The following is a 24,450-nucleotide window of genomic DNA, read 5'->3' as shown; positions in this document are numbered from 1 at the left end:
CACATTTTCAAGTATTACCACAATGCCTCTCCTTAAAAAATAGACAAAGAAATGCATTTGAACTGCATCAGTACTGTCTTTAATGGTTTGGTGTTGAATTTTTTTTCCCCTCTTCTCATTGTTTAAAAAAAGAATGAGTATTGACATCTTGAGACCTTTGCAGTTGTCCTGGAGTCATTAATCTCTGGCTGACCTAATAAAATCAGACTTTACTTATATTTCACTGATACCTTGTGATAGTCTTGCATGCACCCCTCAGCTTGTTAGTTATTATATTTGTACCAGAGAACATGAAATATGACACTAGAAATAAATCACTTTCTTTTGTGGAGAGGAAAAACCACTGCTGCATTTAAAATGTGAAACACTTCAAAAAGTGCCTCATTCTCTATTAGCAGTGCCATGAAGAAAGTAAATTTTTTGTCCCTCAAGTGGAAGCCAGAATGGTGACTGTCATACAATTACAGCCTCACCAATTCTACCATGAGACAACGCAATAAAATCTCTTTGAAACAACTCCCTCTGCCAAACAAAATGAACCTTTCTAAACTATTTGAGAAATTTCTTCTTTGCACTTTCGAAAAACTGACATTTTCTGAATTTGACCTTTACATATTCACATTCTGGCCCTTAATCAATTTCATTTCTGTGTAAATACAGGAGTGCAATTTTATGCACAAAATGTTTACAATAACTAGAGGAGCATTTGTTGCTGCTAGTTTGTTTTTTGTGTGTTTGTTGCGCAAAAGCACCACTACAAATACAATTCCTACAGAAGTTGTGCCCTTCTGTTCCCAGGGAAAAGACTCTCCCATGCCATCACTACCACTCTTGATTTTTCCATTAGCCCTCTGCACAGGCTGCTCCTCTATGTGAGAAATGCACCTGGCAAGACACCGGAGTGTTCGGAATCAATAGAAAAGGAGCACAAAATGACAAAAGAAACTACCCCAACATGAATTATTTGTTGTTCAGCTCCAGCCCTTGTGTTTCTCAGTAAAAAGCACAGGCCTTGATGGTATTTTAGTTTTACCAAAACCAGAAATCATGCATTGTTTGAGGACAAGCCAGGACAACATGTGTGCAGGTATACATTTCTCCTTATGTTTATTATAGATCAATTTGGGGCTTCATTGCATCCCAAATATTAAAGAAACATTTTATAGATTGTTAATTTTTCAGCTCGTGAATTATGATTCAGCCAACTTACATCCACCTCACCTCAAGAAAAAATGAGATTTACACTGAAGTTAGAGATAAAAAAACCACCACTAACCCAAGGCAGTACCAAAAAATGGGTCAAGGAAATGAGAAGAGTTCTTATGTCAGGAACTCCTAATTCAATTTGCCTCATGTTCAAATCAAGAAAAGAACCAAGAATTAGCAACCACTCAGAAAAAGTAACATACAGCTAAAATATAGGTATGTGAAACAGATTTTGGCAATTCTAGCTTTGACAAAATTCAAGTCTGTAAGTTTGGGTGGCTTTATTTATTTATTTTGCCTAGAATTTTTAATTTATTTTAGGTATTAATTTAATTATTTAATTTATGCTTAGGTATTAATCTGCTTATTAAATCGCACACACCATACTGAAATATATTACAATGTTTCAATGCATTTTGATTTTGCTTTTTGAAAAGTATACATAGTTACCTTCTCAGTCTTGTTTCATTTGAAAATCTTGTTCTTTACTGCCACATTCAATATTATAGGAAAAAAACCCTTCATGTGGCAATGTTGAACCCAGTTATCTTTAAAGAAAAACACCCCACAAAGGTGGTTTTTGTTGTTGTTTTTGTGGAATATCTCATTATAAGTACCCCCACAAATCTATCTGAGGCACCTCAGTCTTCCAGCAAAGCAGCCCAGAACTAACCATGGCTTTAGGGATCCCTATTTGCTCACCTGAAGGTGCTGACACCCTCTGTGTCTTCAGCCTCCTGTTTCCTATTTTTTATTGATAGGCTGGAATATCATTTTCAATTCTTGTCTTGGGCAATTCAGAGGCTAAATTAAGTTTGCCTCTGTATTTCTTTTTTAAGCAAGACAGAAATACAATAATTGATAGCATGTAGTAAATATTCCTTGAAATTGCATTGGCAGGAAGTCAGAGAATGATGTGCACTGCCACTCAGCCTGGCCCAGTGAGGGGCACTTCTTTTCTGAGTGTGTGGCCTGAGGATACTGAAATGATTCTCATTAATTCAGTGACTTTGGGCCCCTTTTGGCATCCAGTGTGATTTAACAGCCTCCAACTGACACCTGCATCAGACATTCCTGCCCCACTGTGTTATTAAATGTCTGGGGTTTTAATGAGAATCTGTTTTATTGCCTTAGTTTTAGATGCCATTTTAGAAACTTTCAGAAGGTTTTGAACTCCTTGAGCTTGGAACAGTACAGAAAGAGTCCTTGCTGGGGGCAACAATGCCATGGAGATATTATTTTTAGCTCTTAAGAAAACCAGACAAAATATTGCCTCAATCAGGATAGGAAACTGCCTAAAAATAGGCATATCAGAAATATTTCCTTTTGTCCAGTCTGTTTCTCATATGAGTAAGAAACATATCATACCCCTCATATCTCCCTGCAGAAACACTCACCAAACAGAGCTCAGACTCTGAGAAGCAGGAAACATAATCCCTCAAAACCTTGTCTCTAAAAATTTCATTTCTGGCATTTTCCAGCTGGTTGAAAAGCCAGCCAGTAGAAGTAACCCAGCCTTTCTCCCCCACCACTGCCTTGGCCCTCTCTGAAAGGCAGTGGCCAGGCAGAGTCAGACACTGAGCCCAGCAGTAAAACGTGCACAGTTTGCCCCTCAGCACTGCTCAGCTGGGCCAGGAGAAATAATAAATAACAGCACCTCTTTATCTGTTTGGACAATTGTCCACCCAAGGGTCCCCTGGTGCACTGGTTTCACAACTCCCTGAAGATAATGCAGAGCAAAGAGGAGATTGCCCAGCTTTGGCCACCTGGATCACACTTCCAGTGTGAATTGATGCCCTGATCCTGTGAAAGGTTGGAACAATGCCCGAGGGGTGAATTTGCTGTTGTTATTAATGGGATTTGTACTTCAGCCAACCACAGCAATGTTAACAGCATTAGAAAAGATGCTACAGTAAAACAGGGCTCCAACATGTAAACAATTTTTTTAAGGCTTCACTAAAAGCTGAAATATTATCTCCATCTTAACATACACAAAGCTTCAAATAAACTGAAGGTATTGACACATGTCTAAATCCCAGTGTTTAACATAAGGAACAATAGTATAACAAATGCCAGAACTGATCAATGCTCAGAAATGTCAATGTCATCTCTCAAATTAGGCAAAAAAGACAATGAAACCCTCTCCCTCCCTAATAAAACTGTTCCTTCTTAGTCAGCAGGAACATGAGAAAATCTTTCTGACAAAAAAAACTATTTTTGTCCTGACCAGGAAGATATAACACTAAGAACACCCAAAACAAGAAGTCCAAGGCAGACATAGATGGATAAATCCATCCTTGTGATCTATGCCAGGATATGAAAGGGAGACTTCAGGAAGATCCCAGAGCTCCCAGGCAGCTAAAAGAAAGATTAAATAGATTTTTGAAATATCTGGCTATTAAGCAACAAAAATGCCATGTCCTCACAAGAAATTTTAATTCCCCTGAACATTGTTATTTGGTGGACAGAGGGAGAAAAGCAACAGTCAGTAACAGTTTAGGTACCTGTGCTAACCAGGCAGGTCAGATGGACACTTGGGGTATTCCAGTAGCATTTCAGATGACAAAGAACAGTCTAAGCATCAAATGTCTCAAATGCCCACTCTAAAATTAAGCAAAAATGGCAACCTTCTCATAAGAATATGCTGATCTAGGTGCGGATATTCATATGAGTACTCACTTTCAGACAAACATTAATATCTCAGTCTGATGTCCAGGCTATAACAAGCTGATATATTTTGGCCAACTTAAAATTGAACTGGGAGAGACTGCTGCTAATAAAATAAACATCATATAGGTAATTAGCTTTCTCAAAAAAAAAGCTTACCACCCTCTGAAGTGTTGTCAAAATGCTGCTTTCACAAGAGCATTGTGAAGCAGAGAAAATGATGTTACTGGTGTATGTTTGACTTTACACTCAATATGAAAATATTTGTAGTCTGACACAAGAGGACAATTTTCACAGAAAAACACAAAAAAGAAACATAAGGGTTTATTTATAATTTGGCTCTTTCCAAGGATTTCTAGCAGACCTTTCCTGGAAATCTGCAACCACATCTGCTGTGGTCACTGCTGCAGCTCTAATAGTGGGTAGATAAAGTTAATTTTAAACTGATTAACACAGGCACTTCTCACTTTGCTGTAGTGAGGCTGGAGCTCAGCATGGGCTCCTTTTTTCAGTGTTTAATCAGCTCCTGACTTGATTTTTATAACTTATGTGGGTCTCTACAGCTGCTCTAATCCTAAACTGCCCTTTTCCTTACATTTCACAGCAGCTCCAGTTACCAGACTGCAGCAGACAAGTAGACACGTAGAACAGAAACATTCAGAACAAAAATCTCCCATAAATCAAGTCATGGATACTTTCTATAAATATATAATAAGAAAATGCCTTGATGCTTTAAGGTGTATTTTAAAATGAAGCTTGTTTTGTCATCAATGGAAAAAGACTGAAATAGACAGATTAACCTAATTCAAAGAGGGAGAATGAAGTATTAAGAAGCTCATATTTCCTTGACCACTTAATAATATTTTCATCAGCTTGCCTCACACCTTTCAGCTCCACTGAAGGGAGACTGAACAAGTTGTCCATCACATGCTGAATTGCAGGGCAAGGCTCCCATCCTGGAGCCTGAGTGCTTAGAGATCCCATAAGTTTGATGCACCTCTGGCTCCTGCAACCCTTCCTTGACCTCAGCCCTGGCAGGAGCAAGGTGCAACCTTAGCCCTCACCTGTCAGCCCAAACATATCTCCAGCAGCACTGCAAAGCCAGCCTGTGCACCCCCAGAGCTCTGTACACCTGGGGCTCTGTGCTTTGGGTGGATATTATCCAGGAGCCCACCCACTGTGTTCCTGCACCATCTGCTTTCCTAGCACGGCCACTTTACACTTTTACAAGCTGGTAAAATCTTCTGTGGCCTTCCCAGGTGCTCAGATGTGACCAGACTGAGGGCTTAAAATATTCTCAAATGACATTGCAGCAAATTTTCCTATTTTCCATTTTAATTATATACAGCTTCTTTAAAAATCTGTTACCACCTTTCAGGGCAGTCGTTTCTCATATGAACAAATCCTTTAAAATGAAACCCACAAGAAAAGCTAGAAACCGTGACACAGACCATTCCCACGGGAGGCTATGGACTATGAAGGGATGCACTTGTTTGAACATGTGAGAAAAATGTAAGCATTTTTTATACAAAATGGTAATTTTGAAAGAAAGTAGTAAGCTTCCTGCATCAAAGAATTAAGAAGAAATGCAATATAAATTCTTATATTCTGTATAAGAATATACAGAATTCAAAACCTGACTGGGAGAAAGGCATTCTGGCTACTCTTCTGAAAGCCTCTGTCAATTTAATTTTCTTCAGGACAGGCAGTGAAAGAGTCATTGATTTGATTTTTTAAGGGAGGAACATTAAAAAACCGGTATTTTGGCACACTGAGGATTTTACGGGAAGGATTTATCCATGAGAAAACATCTGCAGCACACGCTTCTAATAAGGTTCCCTGTCACTAAATTACATTTTTAACCTACAAATGGTAAAGGTTGAAAGCTGACAATTGTAAGGGCTTAACTAAAACTTTTTCTCAGATTTTATTTTGTAAAGAAGTAATATGTAGTCATAAGCCAGCAAAAAATAAACCTATGGTCTGAATTTCAGTGAGGATATTGTCTTTCCTGTGACCACTTTAATGCAGTCTCCAGAGCAACCAAGTGAGAAGCATGAACAGAAACTTTTCAGAACTTTCTCTGAATACACCCCGGGATTTTCCACACTGAATCTGAACCCCAACAAGATTGCAATAAGAAAAAAAGATAAGAAAAAAATAAGAAAAAATTGCAACAAGAGTGTATTTTCTGCTTCATAGAACTGCCAAGATAAAGAATACAAAATGCATTTGTTCATTTGTGCTCACAAAAGAATAAATTATCCACTTATCAGTCTTCTCAGAGATGAAAATATTTCTCAAAGTCATCAAACAAATTGTATATCACCATTGATTTTAAACATCTTAGCAGCATGATTGGATGTTTGCCTGCATTCAATGTAACCACTGTCTTTTGCTTTTAATATTTAAAGTCTCCCACTTTCAGCCTACTAGATTAAGTGCTTTGCAGAGAAGGAGTCAAAAGAAGTAGAAATAATAGAACAGAAAATGGAAATCACAAATAACAGCCATTTTTTGCCAGCCAACACAAACATCAGAGGTGACAAGCAAAGTTAGCCAATGTGAAGTAGCTCAGCATGAATTTTCCAATAACCCAAAAATATGCTATTTGTCTGGAAAACTACTGGACTTCAAATCTAGGAAGAAAAATGCCCTTGCTGACATATCCATTTCAACATATTACAATAAAACCAAAACAGAAATTCAGAAAGTTCACTTTTACAGCAGTTACTGTGTGAATTAGTAGCAGTGTGAAGTTTTGGTTTTTTTTAAAAAAAAGTTATTCCTGATGAACCCCTTATATAGGAAATGAAAAGTAAATAATCATTAGCTTTGAGAGTTACTCTTATTTTTCTATATTGCTGTGTTAGTTGGAAGAAAAATGCATGCAATATGTATGATGCAAAAATGCCAAAGCTTTTGGGAAGCCATGAATGAAAATGGAACATTCCTCGGGAATGTGGTAAATGAGTGTCAGTGCTTCACACAGCAATCATCACAATATTAGGGAAAATAATTAACAAGCATTCATGGAGAAAAGCAATAGCCCTAAGTACAAAACTGCAGATGCAGCCAGATCCATCACCCACCCTGCACACACCCAGCAGCCTGGTGCCCTCCTGCCCTGGCCATGGGGTCTGAGCCCCTTCCAGCTCCAGGGCCCTGGGCACACCCTGCACACACCCAGGGCCTCCTCAGCCTCAGCTGCACTGCCAGGGCTGTCTCTGCCCTGCCCACCTGAGCTCCAGGTGCCACCCTGGAGCTTTCAGCCCATTTCCCTCCTCAGGGGCAATGGGACTCAAGGAAAGACCACTGAGCACTGACATTTCCAGAATCCAAGCAGTGCACAGAGTTGCCCTTCTAAACCAAATCCAAATCTTCCTGTAGCCAACAAACTGGAAAGGCATTTTAGTGTATACCTGTCCACCCTCACAGGTCCATGCTGGTGTGACTTCACATGACAACAAGGTCCAATTGGAGTGGCACAGGCAGGACTCAGATTTTGGATGGTATTTAAGGGCACAGCTTCTAATTAATTTATGCTACTGGCCATATGTAAGAGAAGTTTCACAGCTGTTTCTCAGAATTGTAGACTACATAAAATTCAAAACACCTTTAACCATAAATATTAAAATATTCCATGCACAAGTCAAATTGAAAGAAAGAATTCCTTCTTCTTCACCAGGAATCTGAGGCTTTTACCAATGCTTTCCCTTATTCCATCTAGGCATAAGCCTGTGGCATGTGAGGAGAAGTTATTGAGACATTTACTTAGTAACAACATTTTCTGAGCCTTCTCTGCAGAATATGAACTTTGCCTTCAAACCACCGGAGTAGTAAAAGCAAAATGTTGCTCTGTTAATTAGAAAGGACCTCCACAGCAATTCCCACTGGTCATACCAAAAGCTTTTGGACTCCATCCTTTTAATTACCCTCAGAAACATTTTATCACAAATGTTCACTACTGTAATACAGTGAAAATCCATGCCAAATATTATTTTTGTTTGCCACCAAAATTATTTCATTGCTTCACAAAGAGCCAAAAAACTTAATTGAATTACTTCATTGAAGTTAACCATAATTGAATCTCCAGATCACAAGAAAGCCAAAGCAAAACAGACAGCATTTCAACCCAATACACTGGGGATTCAGAGAAGCTGAAATATAAGAGAAAATGACTGATTGTTTCATAAAATATAAGGCAAAATCAGAGGCTTTGTATATTTGTACAGCACGATATTGCTAATGCTGTAAAATTGTCTTCAATTCTGGGTTGAGAGCATTTCAGGGAACTTGGTAATTGATTTATTGGCCTAATAATCCCCTCTTCTCTAATCTGATAGAAGTAACAGAACCACCTTTCTGGCCATGTTCATCGTCTCTGGAAATGTTTTGAAATTTGTTGTAGTAAATAACCAGTATTCTCATCCTCCTGTGCAGAAAGGTTTTTGTGCCATTACTCTCAATTACTAAATTACTCCAAAAGAATTAAATGGCATCAAACAGTTAGATGGCTTGTGGTATCAAAGAAATCATCAAGAAGGATCAGGGAACTTCTTTCCCTTTCCACTGAATTTCTATTCTCAGTAATAAAGCAAGATCTGATCCAGAGTTACATCACAGACCAGCAGCCATGGAAAATAACATTACCACTGTTTTCATGATGATTCATATCTCTAATTTTCAAATTCTCTTGACAGTCCTCCTGTGCCACAAACAGCATTAATGTCACACTAGAAGAAAACCACAGATCTTAAGTGCCATTTCTGAGAAAGGAGTTTGTAAAATTCATTATCTGTTATTTCCCAGGCTAGGCCATTTTGAAAGATGTATCTGCAGGAGAGTAACAAACTCAATGGACAACACAGCTCTTCAATATTGCTCAGAATAACAAATCACACTAAGAGCAAAATAAAAATATATTGGACCATAAGAACAAAACCTAAAATATTCCATATTGACAGCTCTCATTTTAGGAAAAAATCTTTTCCTACCATCTTTGCCATGCAGTCTGAGTCACGAAAAATGCAAAATGCCAAAGTTAGGGTAGAAAGCTAAAATAAATTCAAGTAGTTGAAGAGTTCTGCTCTCTAACTTTGTTTCAGCAGCAAAAAAACTCAGCTTTGAGACTCTTTCGTTCATGCCCTCCCCATGTGAAGAACGATTTGCTCATCAACTCCCTCTGAAGCTGAGGAGCAGCTCCAAAAGCAGAGCCCAGCTCCCGCAGCTGCCTGGGCTGGCACGATGTGCTGCCATGAACATCAGAACGACCCCGTTCCCTGGAGCCAAGGGCTGCTCCACACCCTGCCTGGAGCAATGGCACATGCAGAAAGAGCTGGCTATTTATATATTTTGCATCTGCTTTAATTACCCTATCACTACAGCACACAACAGCAACACAATTCATAAAGCACTGACAAATTTTATGGCAATTGAAAAGCCCAATTAGCAATTCTCACACCACGGGCGGATTCTATTTGATTCAGCAACAGTAAAAGAAAAATTTAGAAGGAGAAAAGGCTCAAAGGTATGTGAAGTTTCCAGAGGAATCCAAGTCTCTAATGTAAAATATATTTAACACATGTTTGAAATCTATTCCCCTCAACAACGGCTCAGACTTGAGAACATGCCTCTTGAACTCATTCTCTGGAATTTTTTCCCTCATTAACATAACTGGTTTCTCTGGAAGAGAATTTTATCCCTTAGGAACCATCAAGAGGTAAGACAATATGCAACTTTATCTCAGCAAGTTGCACGCCATTATAAAATATTTCTGAATAGAAATACAGTCAAGGGCTACACTTGGCAAATAACACTCAAATGGGAGTTACCAATTAACTCCAGTTAGAAAAACACCTGGGTAGGATTTTTATTGATGTCACATATGATAATAAAAACTCCAAAAAAAGCTCACAGGGACTGTGAGCTGGTCTTCAAACCATGAGAGCAGGATGCCAGAGCAACAGAGCAATGATGAGCCCGCAGAAACAGAGAACTGGAAATCCTTATTTCATTGACAATTAATTGTTCAAATAGATTTAAGCCAAAACTATAATAGAGTATAAGGTTAAGTAATAACTTCACAGCAGCAGATAGGCTGAAAATAGGATCTCAAGTTAGCTTAGACAATTATAAAGCTAAAAATTACATTCCTAGGGAAATTTGTGTATGGAAATGATAGTATAATGAACTGGACCCAGACCACCACATATGCATTATGAATTTTGCTATATAAGTGTGAGTGACCACTTTGTTTCTGTATCATTCTTTGTTACCTTTTTGTATAAAAGGTTGTGCTTGCATCCTGAAATGAGTGATGCCTAGACTCCATCTGCAGATTGACAACTCCATTCTGCAGAATGACAGCAACACCAAATAGCTCACTGTGCTGATTGGTTCTTGCATGCTGGGTGAAAGAACCCTGCTTGAGGGACAGCCACACCACACAATGCTTCCCTGGGGTGCTTTATACACCTTCCACCCCTAAAGTATCTCCTGCCCAAGGTGATTCTACTCAGTTCCCAGTCAAGGTGTGTCACCAGCTGGATCAGAGATGCAGCCCTGTCATTCCAGAGGGGTTTAGGCAGATGCACAGCTTTGCCAGCGATGCAACTTTGTTCTTTGATAGGAGAGACAGACTCTAAGTGTGAAGCAAAGCAAGCCCAACCTCAACCTTTGGAGGAATTATGCATTTTCTATCTCAAAATAATGTAAACAGGACCAACTTTGTTTTTTACATAGACTACCCAGAGCTCTTAAGTTACATAATTTCTATTTTCATAAGAAATCAGCAGGACAGCAGTTTCTGTAATTCTGCTTCTTCAGCTCCAGGCTGATATGACTGACTCATGATCCTCAAAGCAGCTTCAGCTCTCAGGGATATGTATTAATGCCTGCCTCATTCAACTTACCATGGCACTGCTCTGCTGAGATACAGACACCTGCTTTACAGCTGTGAGACAAACAAACTGCTTGACAGCAATTAAGGTAAAACTTTGCTTTGGCATAAAGTCTAGAAAACTGCTATTTCCTCAGTCTGTCATGCTCTCTGAAGAAAGGGTGAGATGTTAGCAAATTTTAATGACTGCTGTTAAGGGAAAATGAGGGATATTCAGAGAATTATACTTGCAAATGAAAATCTAGTAACCTAAAACTTCAGTGGAGTTTTACCCTCAAAGTCTCAAAGCTGGAAAAAAATCCACCGAGCTACAATTTATGATGATTGCCAGCAACACTTTCCAAGGATTTTGCACATGTCACTTGTTACTGGATTTCATTTTACTAGACTGGATGAAAACTATTCTCTTTTGCTTGGAAAATACTCAAAAGTTCTTTCCTTTCTAATTTTTGTTTTTCTAATTTCTATCCTTTCTAACAGTGAAAGTCAGAAATGAAAGCTTGACCTTTGGCACAATGCCTGCTTAGAAAGTGTAGTTCCATAATTTCTGTCTGCATCCCCATTGAAACCACTTGAAAAATTCCTTGTGGCATCCCCTGTGTCAGTATCCAGCAGAGCTGAGTTGGCTCTGGACAGTGGATGGCATTCCCCATAATCATTCATCTATCAGAGAGGATGTGGCTGTGTCTGCTTAGCCTGGATCTATCCATCCCTCCATGCCCACAGGCACTGCCCAAAATGACTGCACTTGTTTCTCTTCACCAGCCTGACTGCATAAACAGAAAGAAATCCTGTTACAAACATTACTGTGGGGAAAAACAAAACCACCACACAACAAAAACAAACAAACCAAGCCCCAAAACTTCAAAAGGTCAGTGCAAGCAGTGGAGTAGCAGCAGGGGTGATGAAAACAGGTCATTCTAGAGGGCTGTGAGGGAGCCCACACAGTGCTGTCACACCACATCACACATCACCCTGCAGTAAGGCTGTGCAGGCACCCCAGGGGAGCTAATATTAACCTGATATAGTCAAGCTAGAGCAAAATAATAAGGATGTGCAGCCCTTTAACCAGGTTTACTTGGGTTAAATTCATATCAAGAAGCAAAAAAAGCCTCTTAGAACCAAAGGAAAGGAAGCTTCATGTAGAATTTTACATCACTTCAGCTAACACCAAGGTAATCCCACGTACACGAGTATGAATGTGGACAAACATACAAAACAGTGAATTTCTCTAACATTCTCACCTAGAAAATGTAAAAAGTGGTTTGGGGAGACTGGTGCAAAGATAAGAGCTTTTACTGGTTAATAAGTCTTCATCATTGACCTCATTACCAAAGAAATCTGAAAACCAGATTGTTAATTTTCTATATTTTGTGCATGAGATGACAAAAAATAGCAAAACCAAAATAAAACAAGCAAACAAAACTCTGAAAGTAGCCCCATTGTTCTGCAAGAGGCATGAGAATCTCAAACTTACTGTGTAACCACAGATTTCCAAACGTTGGTGAATCTTCATAATCAAAGACAGGAAAAAATCCCCAAAAAACAAACAGCAGTTTAAAATATAAAGTGTGAAAAGACAAAACATCAGATCAGAGGAAAAAATAGCATGAAAAGCTTTATCACACACCTGCCATTGCTTGTTATTTTTTGCATCTTTGGTCTTCACTACAAATTGCCATCAGTTTTGCATATTTTATGAAAAGAGTATCTGGTGAGCAAAGGAGGGAAGAGACACATCAACCTTGTGATCCCTTCCTTCAAAATACACTTCATCCATTTCAGACTTGTCTAGGTGGACCTGCTAGTTTGTTAATCCCTAAGGAGTTTCTGACAAAACATCTTTGATAGCTGTGACAAGGTATGTCAGCTTTGCATCACTAATATCTTGTACTCCAAGGGCTCCAGTTACTCTGCACATCTCTTTCCAAAAGGCAACATGATTATTCTGGCATTGGAATAGGCAGGACAAAAGACCAGTTTCCCATAACAACAGCAGTGCAATTGGAGCCTGCTTGATTCAGCAGCATTTAGCAGTGTGCAGAGCCAGCCTGGTGACACTGCCCTGGTTACAGTGACATCTCCAGATAGCCTCACATTTAGCCAGCAGAGCAGGTAAATCTAATTCAATTTAATAATTAGCTTTTACATTTAAACAGTAACAAAAACCAAAGCCAACAGGATGGATCTGCCTTGATATTTTCCAAAAGAAAAACATCCTGCAGCATTTCAAGATTCCTGGATATGCTAATAATCTGTCCCTCAAGACAGACACTTTTATTTGCCCTTAATAACTAACTTAATACAGGGCTTAAAACTGCCTGCTAAGCACTCTGGAGACATCTATCAAACATATTTCTGTATATCTGATTCCTAAGCTGAGAGATTGGTATATGCCCTGAACTTAAACCTTTATGAAACATAACAGAAAATCAGTTGGCAGGGATCTTGTGGCATCACACTGGTTTACTTTAACAGGGTGTAACAGTAGATGAAAGACAGTTCTTGGTACATAAAACCAAAGCACAGAAGTCTGTAACTTGCTCACCTACAGTGAGTTGTCCTCGCTTTTCCACGATGAAAGGAATTTGATGAATGTTAAATTACTGGGACAAGTTTCAGTTGTGGAATACAAGAGGACATGATTGAAGTAACTGAAAAAAGGGAAGCATCATCCTGTTTTTCCTGAAACTCTTTTGTTATAAAAGCAGCAGGACAAAAGCATTCCAGACAACAAACCACATATTCCATGTCAGGATGTGAAAGAAGGTGTGTAGTAACTAGCCTTGCTCTCAGTTCAGAACTGGCCATCAGTTTGAGAAAGCTAAAGATTTTCTGTCCTTTCCCAATCACGGACTCTTGAGAGCATCATTCTTTACTGAAATATTTACTGAGAAACTGGGCAGCAATTCCTTGTGCTTAGATTTAAAGGAAAAGTGATTTTATGGCAATCAAATATCAACATTTTGTTTCAGAATCAGGAGGTTTCGAAATACTCCCAGCAGGTTCCTTGATTGCAATATTTTAACTATCACAGCAGACTGAGGCTACAGCCCTCTGTACCACATACTGATTGCATGGGTTTTGGTCTCTGGGCATATTTTGGGGAGCAGACTGTCACATCTAAAAGCTGTTTTCAGAAGTGACCTTGGCATTGGATAATTGTTTTAGACCAACAGTAGAGCTCCATGTAAATAATGGCCCTGCTTGCTGGAGGGCAGCTCATTTCACTCAAGTGCTCCAGCCCATGCTCAGACAAGACACTACCTGAAAATAAATGGCCAAGAGATTGGTTCATCCTTTTTTGCTAGAAACAAATTACTGTGAATTTTCACTTCAGCAGAGTGACAGTAACAGACAGGTGGGCTTACAGCTTTATTGACTGGCCTAAGGGCTTGCAAAGTGAATATTTACCAACAGCATTTACTTAGTTTTGTTGAAATGAATACAAACAAGTGAGGAAATTCACATCAGCAACTACACCACATGACAATACTTCTCAATCAAATAATAAAGAATTGCTTTCAAGAATGGCATATTCAAAAGAAGTTCCTGGGGAAACTTTTTTTCTTTTGCTGACCTTCCTCAGACCTTGGTTGTAGAAGAATGCACACCCATGAACTTAAGTTGCCTGAGAAATGTGAATCTAGATGTCTCAAGGATACAGAACTTAGGGTTCTGCAGAAATTTCAATTAGGGAGAGAAAATCATAGCACAAGAATTTTCCAAATATATTTGAGAATTAAACAATTTGTTTTTAATTCAAAACATATGGCACAAACACAAGACAGAAAAATTGGCTTTAATTCCGCTCTTTATATGAAGAGATTTGACCTTAAATCCCTGAGAAGAGTACCCTAGCTCCAGCAGAGTTCAAGCTGAGCAGTCATAGCCTGATGATACACTCCAGCATTTATAAAATGCATTTACACACACTTTTTTTCCCCATTTTTATTTCTCCTCTCATTGCAGCTACTGCAATTCAATTGTTTTATAACCCAGATGGGCATCCAAACCATTACTTGTCAATAGGAAGAACTTAAATTCAGCGTGACCAGAATAAAACAATTGCCAGTTGTTTGACTATGATCAAAAATGTAGAAATAAAATCCCCAGAATTTCTGCCTGAGATCCAGCACTGAGTGAGGAGTATATGCAGGTCCCCCACCAGACCTAAGCCATCACTGTGATTTAGAAGCTGCCCCCTTCACAGAACAGATGATTGTTTCAACAGGACTTGGTTATTTCTATAGTGATAGAGCCTTGACATTGGGAGGTACTGTCTGCTAGCAAATGGAAGCAGAGTTTTTTAAAGTATCTTTTAAAATCTTCTCCCTTGACTTTTGACTTCCAAATGATGTGTTACACTCCATCATCGCTCTGCTAGTATTTGATTAGCTTTTGGGAAATGCCAGCCTGTTTCTGCTTCAATGGCTTTGTTTAAAACCTTGAATTATCTTTCCTAGTTCTCTCAAAAAGCTATTTCCTATCTAATGTGGGTTATTAATCTGCTGCATTACTGGAAAAGCAAACAGAATATTAAGTAGGATACTTAATAGCAGCATCTGGCAGTATCTGCTGGAAAAAAATATTTGGGAAATACTTGAAATTGTTCTGAACCATAAGATCTTTTCCTCAGCTGTTTCACTGGAGAATTCAAAAAACTTGGTCTCTGAAAAAAAACCTCAGTGTATCTTAAAGACTGGAATGTGTACCATGATTTTCCAGTGGCTTGGCCATTAGCTTAGTCCATGAATTTTTTACTCCAAAATGCAAATGGGGTGGAAGATATTACTGTGGTTCTAAGTTTTATGGGTAAAATATTCCTTTAAGAATTTTTTTTGCTAAGTTATGTCCCTGTGGTCAGACAAGTAAGTCTGCTGGAGAAATGTTGCAAGGAAATCTAGTCTTGAGGCATAACATAATGCTGTTTGCTTAGAGAAATGCCAGTCTCATAAAAGCCAAGTCTTTCTGACAGAAGCACAGCAAAGGACTTCAGTTGAAATATTTACTGATTGTATCTCCACCAACTGGTGCAAATCCACACCAGTGCAAATTCATCAAATGCTTCCTGACACCAGGCAGTTCCTCCTGCCCACTCAGATCACACCAACACATGACCCATGATTATAGAGGTTTATAAACAAAATAAAACATTAGAGGAATACTGAGAAAAAAACTCCACACAAACAACTCATGCAGGAATCAACAATACATTTTTTGGGAGTCAGCTGGTGACAGTGGCCTGCATTTATCTGTCTACAGCTGATACATATCAGCATTAAGACTTGGAGAAGTTTCCCTCTTTAGGTTGCTCCTCCAGCAACACTCCAACAAACCAACTGTAATTACATTAGAGTAGTATAGTATACAAATTCCTCATGAGATGTCAAAAGTTTCCATGAAGCAGTTAAAACAAAAGATGTTTCCATCCTACCTTAGCAATGAGAGCTCGTCCCCTCCTGCATCTTCTGTGTTGCTTGCCTGTGTAGAGAGGAGAAAAAAAATGTACAAGGCTGGATTTCAATTCCAGACCAGTTTGGTCACTGCTCACTTGTTCTTTCTTAGCTATTTTTGGGAGGATAAACAGCACTTCTGGCTCTTCTAAGCATTTGCTATGTTCTTATAGTCAAGACCTCAGCCCTGGTGAAGGAGCTGGACATGCTGACAGAACTCTAATAGAACACATACTAGAGGTCATTCAGGAGTCAAAGGTCATCCCCAAAGTTCTGATGTCACCCTGGGTCACAGGTCACTGCAAGGGGACAAATGATCTTGCAGAACCAAAGGTTGCTGAAAGGTCAGAACAGGCTCAAAATGTTCTCAAAAGGTCAGAGGTCATCCAGAGCTCAAAGGTCACCCATGTGGTCAGAGGTAACAGAAAAGGTCAAGTGGTCACTTACAGGCATCCAAAGGGTCAAAGGACATCAAAACTTTCATGCATTCCATGCATTAAATTCCCTTCTGCTCAGGGTACCCACAATTCTACACAATATAAGAGCTATGATAGTAAATATTATGGCAAATAGAAGATACAAATATAAAAGAGCAAGAGCTCATAGTTGAATACAGGAGACATCTACAAGAACCACCAAAGTAGCCAAATAGGAAGGATTTTAAAAGTCTCTCCCCAAACCAACTGGAGATTTTGTCATTTAAGATTAAGTTCCATTTTCCCTTTGAAGGACTTCAGTGGTGCTATTTTAAATTTTAGAGATAAGAGTTTTGAATAAGATCCTGTGTTACCCAGACAGTAAACCATGTAAAATGGAAACTGGAAAATCTCTTCTAGTTTCGATACCCTTTTCACTTTTCATCCTTTCGTTCTTTCTGATTTTTCCTGACTCTGCTAGAAAAGTAGAAAATTCCAAATATTCACCAGGTTGCAGTATAGACACAAAAGTGTTATTGTATTTACATCTGCCATATGGTTATTATGTAGCAGGGAAAAAGCCTTACCCAATCAGAGCTGCTCAGGAGGAACTTGTCATGCACAAAAAGTCATCAAGTAACCTTGATCAAGCCTCAAGTAACCTTAGAATAATTATCATGGAAATGCAAAATTTCTAGTTTAGTCCCAAGTCAGGGAAACAGTGCCTAGGAATTAGACAAGTGCCTAATTCCAAGAGCTTCACTATACTAAGCAGGCTGGCAAGCCCTGAACTGCCTTGTTAAATAAAGCAAGACCCAAATCTTACAAACACACAAAGCACTTAGTGCCTGCCAAGTGGAATTTCATGCACAGTGCTGAACTACAGAATTTCCCTTCACTTACAATCCTAATGCTGATTCTGCTCAGCTGAAAAGGAAGATAATGAGCTCAAGAGCTCTCAGAGCAAGGGCTGGCACGTGAGAATGCTCACCTAGAACACCAAGTCTCTTCATCTTCTTTCTTTGCTCTCCTACCCTAATACATGCACATAAATCCCAGTTTCACAGTATGTTTCCTGACTGTAAATAAGAGATTGCAATTTATTTTATCCTGTCACCTAAAAGTACTACTTCTCACTTTCCAGGATCACAGTGTGCTGGATTTACCAGCCAATAAAATTCTCTGAGCACTGCAGAGATGCTGGGGCAAGGAAAACTTCTCCTCAGGAATTCCTGAGGGGTCTTCTGTTTAGAATAACCCAATTTCTGTTTAGAATAACCCAGGGAGTTATTCTAAAATCATAAAGGCAGGAATATCCCCTGCAAACTCCAGTGAGTGAGTGCATTTCATCCCATCCCACCCAGCTGCCTTCTTCTATTCTGGACTTGCTCCAACATTTTGTTAAACATCTGGGGATTTATGCTAAGGATTTATGATCCCCTTCCCCCTGCAGCGGCTGCAGTTCCCCTAGGTTAGAGAGTCAGCATTATTTTTGTTCAAATTCCCTCTAGAAAGATCAGCTTTTAATTAGTGCATGGACTTCACTGGAACCTTTTCAACAAGAGGCACTGAGTGTTTTCCTCCTGAACTTTACAACACTAACAAAGAAAATAAACTTTACAACACTAACAAAGAAAATAAACTGTCTGTGGAAGTGGCACCGCTATGAACACACAGCACACACAGCATCACTGCACCCTAAACACACATCACTGGCTTTTTATCTCACATGGAGTTCTACAGAAGAACTGAGATTTCTCCAGGGATCTTTGCAGTTAGCTAGGGTAAGAAATTGCTGTAATTAACAATTCACTCAAAATTTAAAAATATGTCCTTAGCAGCCAAGGAATATGGAGCCACAGAAAAGAACACATCTGCAAAATAAACATTTTGTATCTGATAGGGACACAAAAACACAGTGATTATTTTTTCTTTCCATTTTAAAGTTAGGGCTTTGAGTCTTAATTTTTTTACTTCTTTCACTAATGGTTAACCCACTGCAGGATTGTTTACAAAGCTGCTTGCATATTGCATTTAACCAAACTTCTCTTTGAATGGAGGGTAAAATACACTGGGAAAATGCCATTTGTTTGATAACACTGTTCTAAGTGAAAAACTGCAATGCAGAAGGATAATTTCAATCAGCACAGTGCAATGAGGGCACCTTTTTTACAGCATCTAGTTATACAAAAACACCAGCACGGAGCCCCAAAATCATCCTTTTCAGTGGCAAGGGTATCTAAAGATAAGCTCTTACTTTTTAAAAATGCACACCACACCCTTATAACCTGAAATTTTCCCCATGGTGTCTTGGACATAATACCTTAAGTTTATTCTGCTAAACTTTGCTATGGCAAATGTTTTTCTGGGTTCCTATTAAAAGAAAAGAATTGTGAAAGCACTGTTGAGAGAGAAGATGTAACACCACGTCTCAAAGAAAGGCTGCACACATTTCTGAATATGGTATCTCAAAAACTGTAGCAATATCAGCCACTGTGAATACACCCATGTGATAATTTATTAAAACAACTTTTGAGAGTTGATATGCTGCAGACAGAAAACGATGGAATTCTTACAGGTAAAGCAAATCTGAGTCAATATCTGACATTTCTTTTTCAGCTACTCTGCAGCTATCTTAGCACTTCCTAGAACCAGGAGCTGGAATTTTCATTCCAAAGAGGAACAGAGCTCAACAATAAATGTATTAATTTTATGACTGCATCTTCTCTGAGTATGTAACACACAAGAATTCCTAAAAACTTCAGTTTCATTTTTTAAAATTGAGATTATGTTGCAGTACCCGGTAGCACTGTTAGAGATGTTTAGTTTTATTATGCTCTCTGAAAGCTATTATTATGTTTGATAGACATTTAATAATCTGAGGTCATGTAACATCAAGAAGGTATTAAACAAATTTACAATGGTAATAAATATCTTGTTAGTGAACCAGCAAGAAGGTTTGAGCTGAATTGTTTTAGCATGAAAGAAAGTGAGGTACACCTTACAAACATAACCTATACCTCCACTACTCAACTGAAATATTTTATCTCCATTTTAAGCAGGGTGAAAAATTAGTGTTCTATTTGCTGTTGAGAGCTCACCTCTTAAACAGAATCTAGGAGATTTGGAGCAGAGATATTCATTTTATCCTTAAGAAATATATTTATTGTTGAAAAACATAATTTTACCAAAGAAAAACCCTATGATAGAAGCAGATTAGTACAAACATACCTTGAAATGAAAGATATTTAAGTATTCACTATGACAATTTGTTAAGCCTTTAATCTCAATTAATGGATCTTTTGTACAGAATATTAAAAATCAGTAGAGGCAGAAACATTGGGTTTTGGCTGGGCCTTGTCCCTCATTCTATGGCCAGAACACATTACTCCAGCTTTCCTAGAACAGAAATTACCAGCAGCCTGAGGTTACCTCAGTTGACAAAATGTAATGACATATTGTTATTTTTAATTTTGTGGACAGTTTGTAAAAGCTGCCATTGCCTAAATGCTTAGATGTTTATTCTTTTAACAGAAACAGCCACTTTTAACTTGAAAAATTTCACTCAGAGAGGTGATAAAAACCAGGCAATCACTCACCGTCTTACCAACTCTTGCAACTGATATGCGACTGTGAACATTTCTCTACACTGAGCTGGGTAATACAAACTGAACTCCTAAAAAAGGCTTTCCAATTACCCTGATTAAATGTGTCTATAGTAATTTTTCAATTTGTTTCTTGTTCTGTTGTCTGCTGCATATTAAAACCTCAGGTTAGACATGTTACCTTACTGCTCTGCCCAGGCTCCCTGCCCCAACCCAGACCTGCCACAGGGAGCCCTGCGATGCCACTTCCCTCTGGCGCTCAGAAAGCACCTCCAGAGGGATTTCTTTGCCCAATAAAATCAATTGGTTGCATCATCCCAGCACCTCCAGCTCTTCACAGACTTCTAATGAGCAGCTTTCAAATGTCTACTTGACAATGGCTTGAAAATTAACCTGTGCAGGCTGGAAGTGTTTGTCCTGTTCAATTACTGTTTGAGCCAGCCTCAGAGTCAGCTCTCCACCTCCCTCAAATTTCAGCTAACACGTGGCCTCAGAGCACACAATTGCTTTGGCACGCTGCCTGCTGCACAGACAAACATTTTGAAGACTCAGGAGCTCTAACCCTTCTCTTTCAGTCAGTCTCTTTTGAAAAGTTCTTCCTAATGTCTCACCCAGAAGCTTCAGAATTGATTTGAGTTATTGTGCTCATTAGCACTGACTTTTTGGGGGCAAGGGCCAGAAAGAGGATGCATTTCACTACTGGTTTGGGTTTGTGAGCCAGAAACACGGACAACTGCAACAGTGAAAGGGCTGATTTGTTTTTGAACACCATAAGCTAAAGTCTAATTTGGGAAGCCTGTAGCTAAATGAAACCTTACCCACATAAGCAATAATTTAGTGCAGCCTAGTTTGGGAAAGAGATATAGAAATGCTTTGGAAACAAATTTCATTGCTTAAAAACCAAAAACCACCGAACACCAAAACATACATGCCAAATATTTGGGCATGGACACGTCATACAGAAGAGAGTCTGGACAGGGAGCACATTCCTACCCCATAGATTTTTCAAGGTATTGCACTGCCTGTCAGCTTCTCCACCTTTTGAGAAACTCTTAAACCACTTCTGGAAAAAAATCTGGAGAAAGCCCTCCCTGCTGTCCTTGATAATCTGTGGTTAATTACCAAAAGGCTGTGGGAGCCTGACATTGCTCTGCATGCAGGTAGACACTGCTACCACAGTTCCCCCTTTAAGGAAAAGCAGTGTTAACCTGCTGGGTGTTTGAAAACCACCTTCATCACCAGACTTTATCTACACTGCTGTGCTTACACCTTTCATGTCCACCTGCTATTTTCTCACATTATTTCCAAACATCTCACCCCACGGAGCTCAGGCAGGGTGGCAGCTGCTGTGAGTGCAGTGCCAGAGCAGCAGCTTGTGGAGCCAGGTGTGTCAGCACACTGACCACCCACAGCAACATCAATCCTGCCCAGCACACCTGGGATCCACATGGGGATAGAAAATAGGAGCAAAAAGGCCAAGGCCAGCTCCCAGGAAACTTGTAAATTCAATTTTTGCAGTTATTCCTGTAACTTCTTTACACAGCAATAAGGATTGAGAGAGGCTATTTCTTTTCCTGCAAAAAGAAAAGTCTACAGCTTTCTGCACAACCCCTCCTGGATCACAAGCCATTCTTCAGCAGATAAGAGAAAATTAGAACTGCATTCAGAGCTATTTGTAACTATTTGAGTTAAATAACAGAGAGGGCAGAAGAGAGTCAGTCCCAAATGGTGGCACGTGGGGAAAACCACTCTGCTACATTAAAGATGTACTTTTAATTAACTTCTCTCTGAATGATTATAATTAAAGATTTTACCACAGGTCTTCTTAGCATAATTACCTTCTATTTCCTTGCACAGTGCACATTCCCAGGAAATGGGAATTGAGATTATTTCTTAATTTAAATACTTCCTCAATTATTTTAAAAGTTATTGCCTTTTAATTGTTTTGTTATTGTGATTTTCTTTGTGCTTTTTGGTCCTTCTCTGATTCTTACAGGCTCTTGCAAGACCTCAGAAATATTTTTCATGCAGTCAGGTGCAATTGTAAGCAGTTAACCAATTATGGGTTGCATTTTATTACGTTTGGATTCAGAAAAACAAGTTCATAAAGAGAGTTATAAACTTACTTTTGGACTAGGGAATAAATGGCTCATTTTCCTCACTGGTGCTGAACATATGGTAGGATTTTTTCAGTTTTGTTCTGCAGATTGGTGTCTCCTTTACTGTTGCTTTCATAGGCAGGTCTCATCAAATGGCCTTGTTACACCTCAGCTTTTGCCATGTGCACTAAATGTAAAAGATTGAGCCGCCATCCTGATTTATTTGAAGACTAATTGTGCAGATCAGTGCATTCAGTAGTGATTGCTTGGTTTCCTACTAATATTTCCACTGATGCTATAAAGACATACTGGGAGCTGGCAAATAGAAAACAGGCCAAGGGAAACAAGCTCTGCTTTCTCTGCACTGCAGATACACTGGGTCACATTTTCCCCATCAGCCTGAGATTCCTCCTGCAGCATGTTATTAAAACAGAGAGATAGAGGTGGCTGAAGACAAAACTTCACCATGGAAGGGGGAGGAAAATGCACAAAGGAGAAGGATTTAAGGCAGAGCCCTGCTCTCTCTTTTATCAGTTCCTGCCAGCTCTGCAGCAGATTTAGTATGCAAGATTTCCTTCTGAAATTCCTCTAAACTCTATCTTCCAGCCCAGGGAAAACAAACAGCAATAACCCAAGAATAAACAGGATCATTCATCATTTCCTTATTCTTATCTCTGATGATGTTATCTTTACACTGAAATATTATCCAGCCAGAGGCACTCTCTGGAAACCAAAGACCCCTTTGAAGCAGCACCCCTTGAGACAAAGCACTGGCATCAAATGGAATTTGTGCTGGTTCCAGCTTAGCAGGCAGAGTCTCTGGTGCTGACAGCACATTCACAGAGCTCCCAGTGCTCAGCCCAGCTAGGAAACCACTGGCAAAGAGAGTTCTGGGTGCACCAGGGAAGTACCAGACAGACAGACAGACAGCTGAGGCTGTGGGCTCACCTGCACTGACACAGCATTGCAGATACTGACCTTCCAAACACAAGTTTGAATGGAACATTTAAATTCAATATACATGTTAAAAAATAAAAATAAAAATTAAGGGCATTTAGAAGTTATGACTTTGTAAATCTAATGCCAGCTAATGCTTTCACTACACCCCCCAAACAGGCATTTTATTTATGATCATCTACAACAATTCAGCCACCTCTGTATTAGATAGTAACTGATGCTAGTAATCCAATTATTTCTAAGTCATCATCACATGCTTTCCAGGTTTATCTTTCTATGTTAAAAAATCGACAGACAGAAAACTGAGGAAAAAAAACCCTGTTTCCATCCTGGTAAGTATTTCAAAGTAAATAAAGAAATGAGAATTTTCCATAAATCTTCCATTTGGGACTCCAATTCCTCTTTCCTTACATTAGAACCCCTCCCCAAAACTGAGTATGTGGCTGTAGCTAGATAAAAATTTGGCCTTCTTTGAAATAAACTTTGGGATTTCTGTGTGTGAGCTTTCAAAAAAGGCAGAAAAATTCTGTTTATTTAGACTCCTGTTCAGAATAAAACCTTGTTACTGTTGGCTCTTACCAAGAAAGCCTTGAGCATAGGCAGCTTTTGCCAAGAAACACTGAAATTCTTCCTTGTAGAGTAATTCCCAAGCTTTTGGCTGTCTTGTTCCCACAGTGCTTCATTAGCTGCGGAACTGAATAAAATTGGTGCTGTTTATGTAAGAACAGATATTAATAGAGCCCATGCACACTTCCACTGCCTGCCATGCAAGGACACACAAAATGACCCATTCAGTTGACTCATAGGTGGAACCTTCTGCTAAGTGGCCATTGAGGAGAGCAGGGTTAAAACAGAATTTTCACTGGGAATTGGTTCTGGAGGCACAAATGAGAAGTAGAGGGACATAAATCACATTGAAAGTAAGTAGTAGGTCTAGATTTCAGGAATTTTAAATGTTTATCCCTACAGAACCTACATTATACGCAGTGTCACCTCATCTTGCTCAGTATGTGCTAGAGGAAATTTGTATTTATTGCAGTAAATAAAACAAAAAATAAAGTGATACGAACTCAAGAGAACTACTGAACAAACCTGTGCATCCCCTTCCCAGTGCTTCTCCATGTTCCAGTGGCAATATTTGCC

The 24,450-nt window shown here is 39.1% G+C and overlaps 1 protein-coding gene across 1 annotated transcript in view; it reads right to left on the bottom strand.

Moving 5' to 3' along the window:
• The window catches only part of FAM13C (family with sequence similarity 13 member C), a 115,025-nt gene that overhangs the window by 67,443 nt on the left and 23,132 nt on the right, over positions 1-24,450 (bottom strand). The window contains exon 6 of the mRNA XM_058029104.1: positions 16,212-16,258. Coding sequence (XP_057885087.1) covers positions 16,212-16,258 — 47 coding nt within the window. The remainder of the gene's footprint in view (positions 1-16,211; positions 16,259-24,450) is intronic.

The sequence above is a fragment of the Melospiza georgiana genome, chromosome 8 (assembly GCF_028018845.1).
Source record: "Melospiza georgiana isolate bMelGeo1 chromosome 8, bMelGeo1.pri, whole genome shotgun sequence".
NCBI lineage: Eukaryota > Metazoa > Chordata > Aves > Passeriformes > Passerellidae > Melospiza > Melospiza georgiana.
This window is presented reverse-complemented; position numbering and strand designations above follow the sequence as displayed.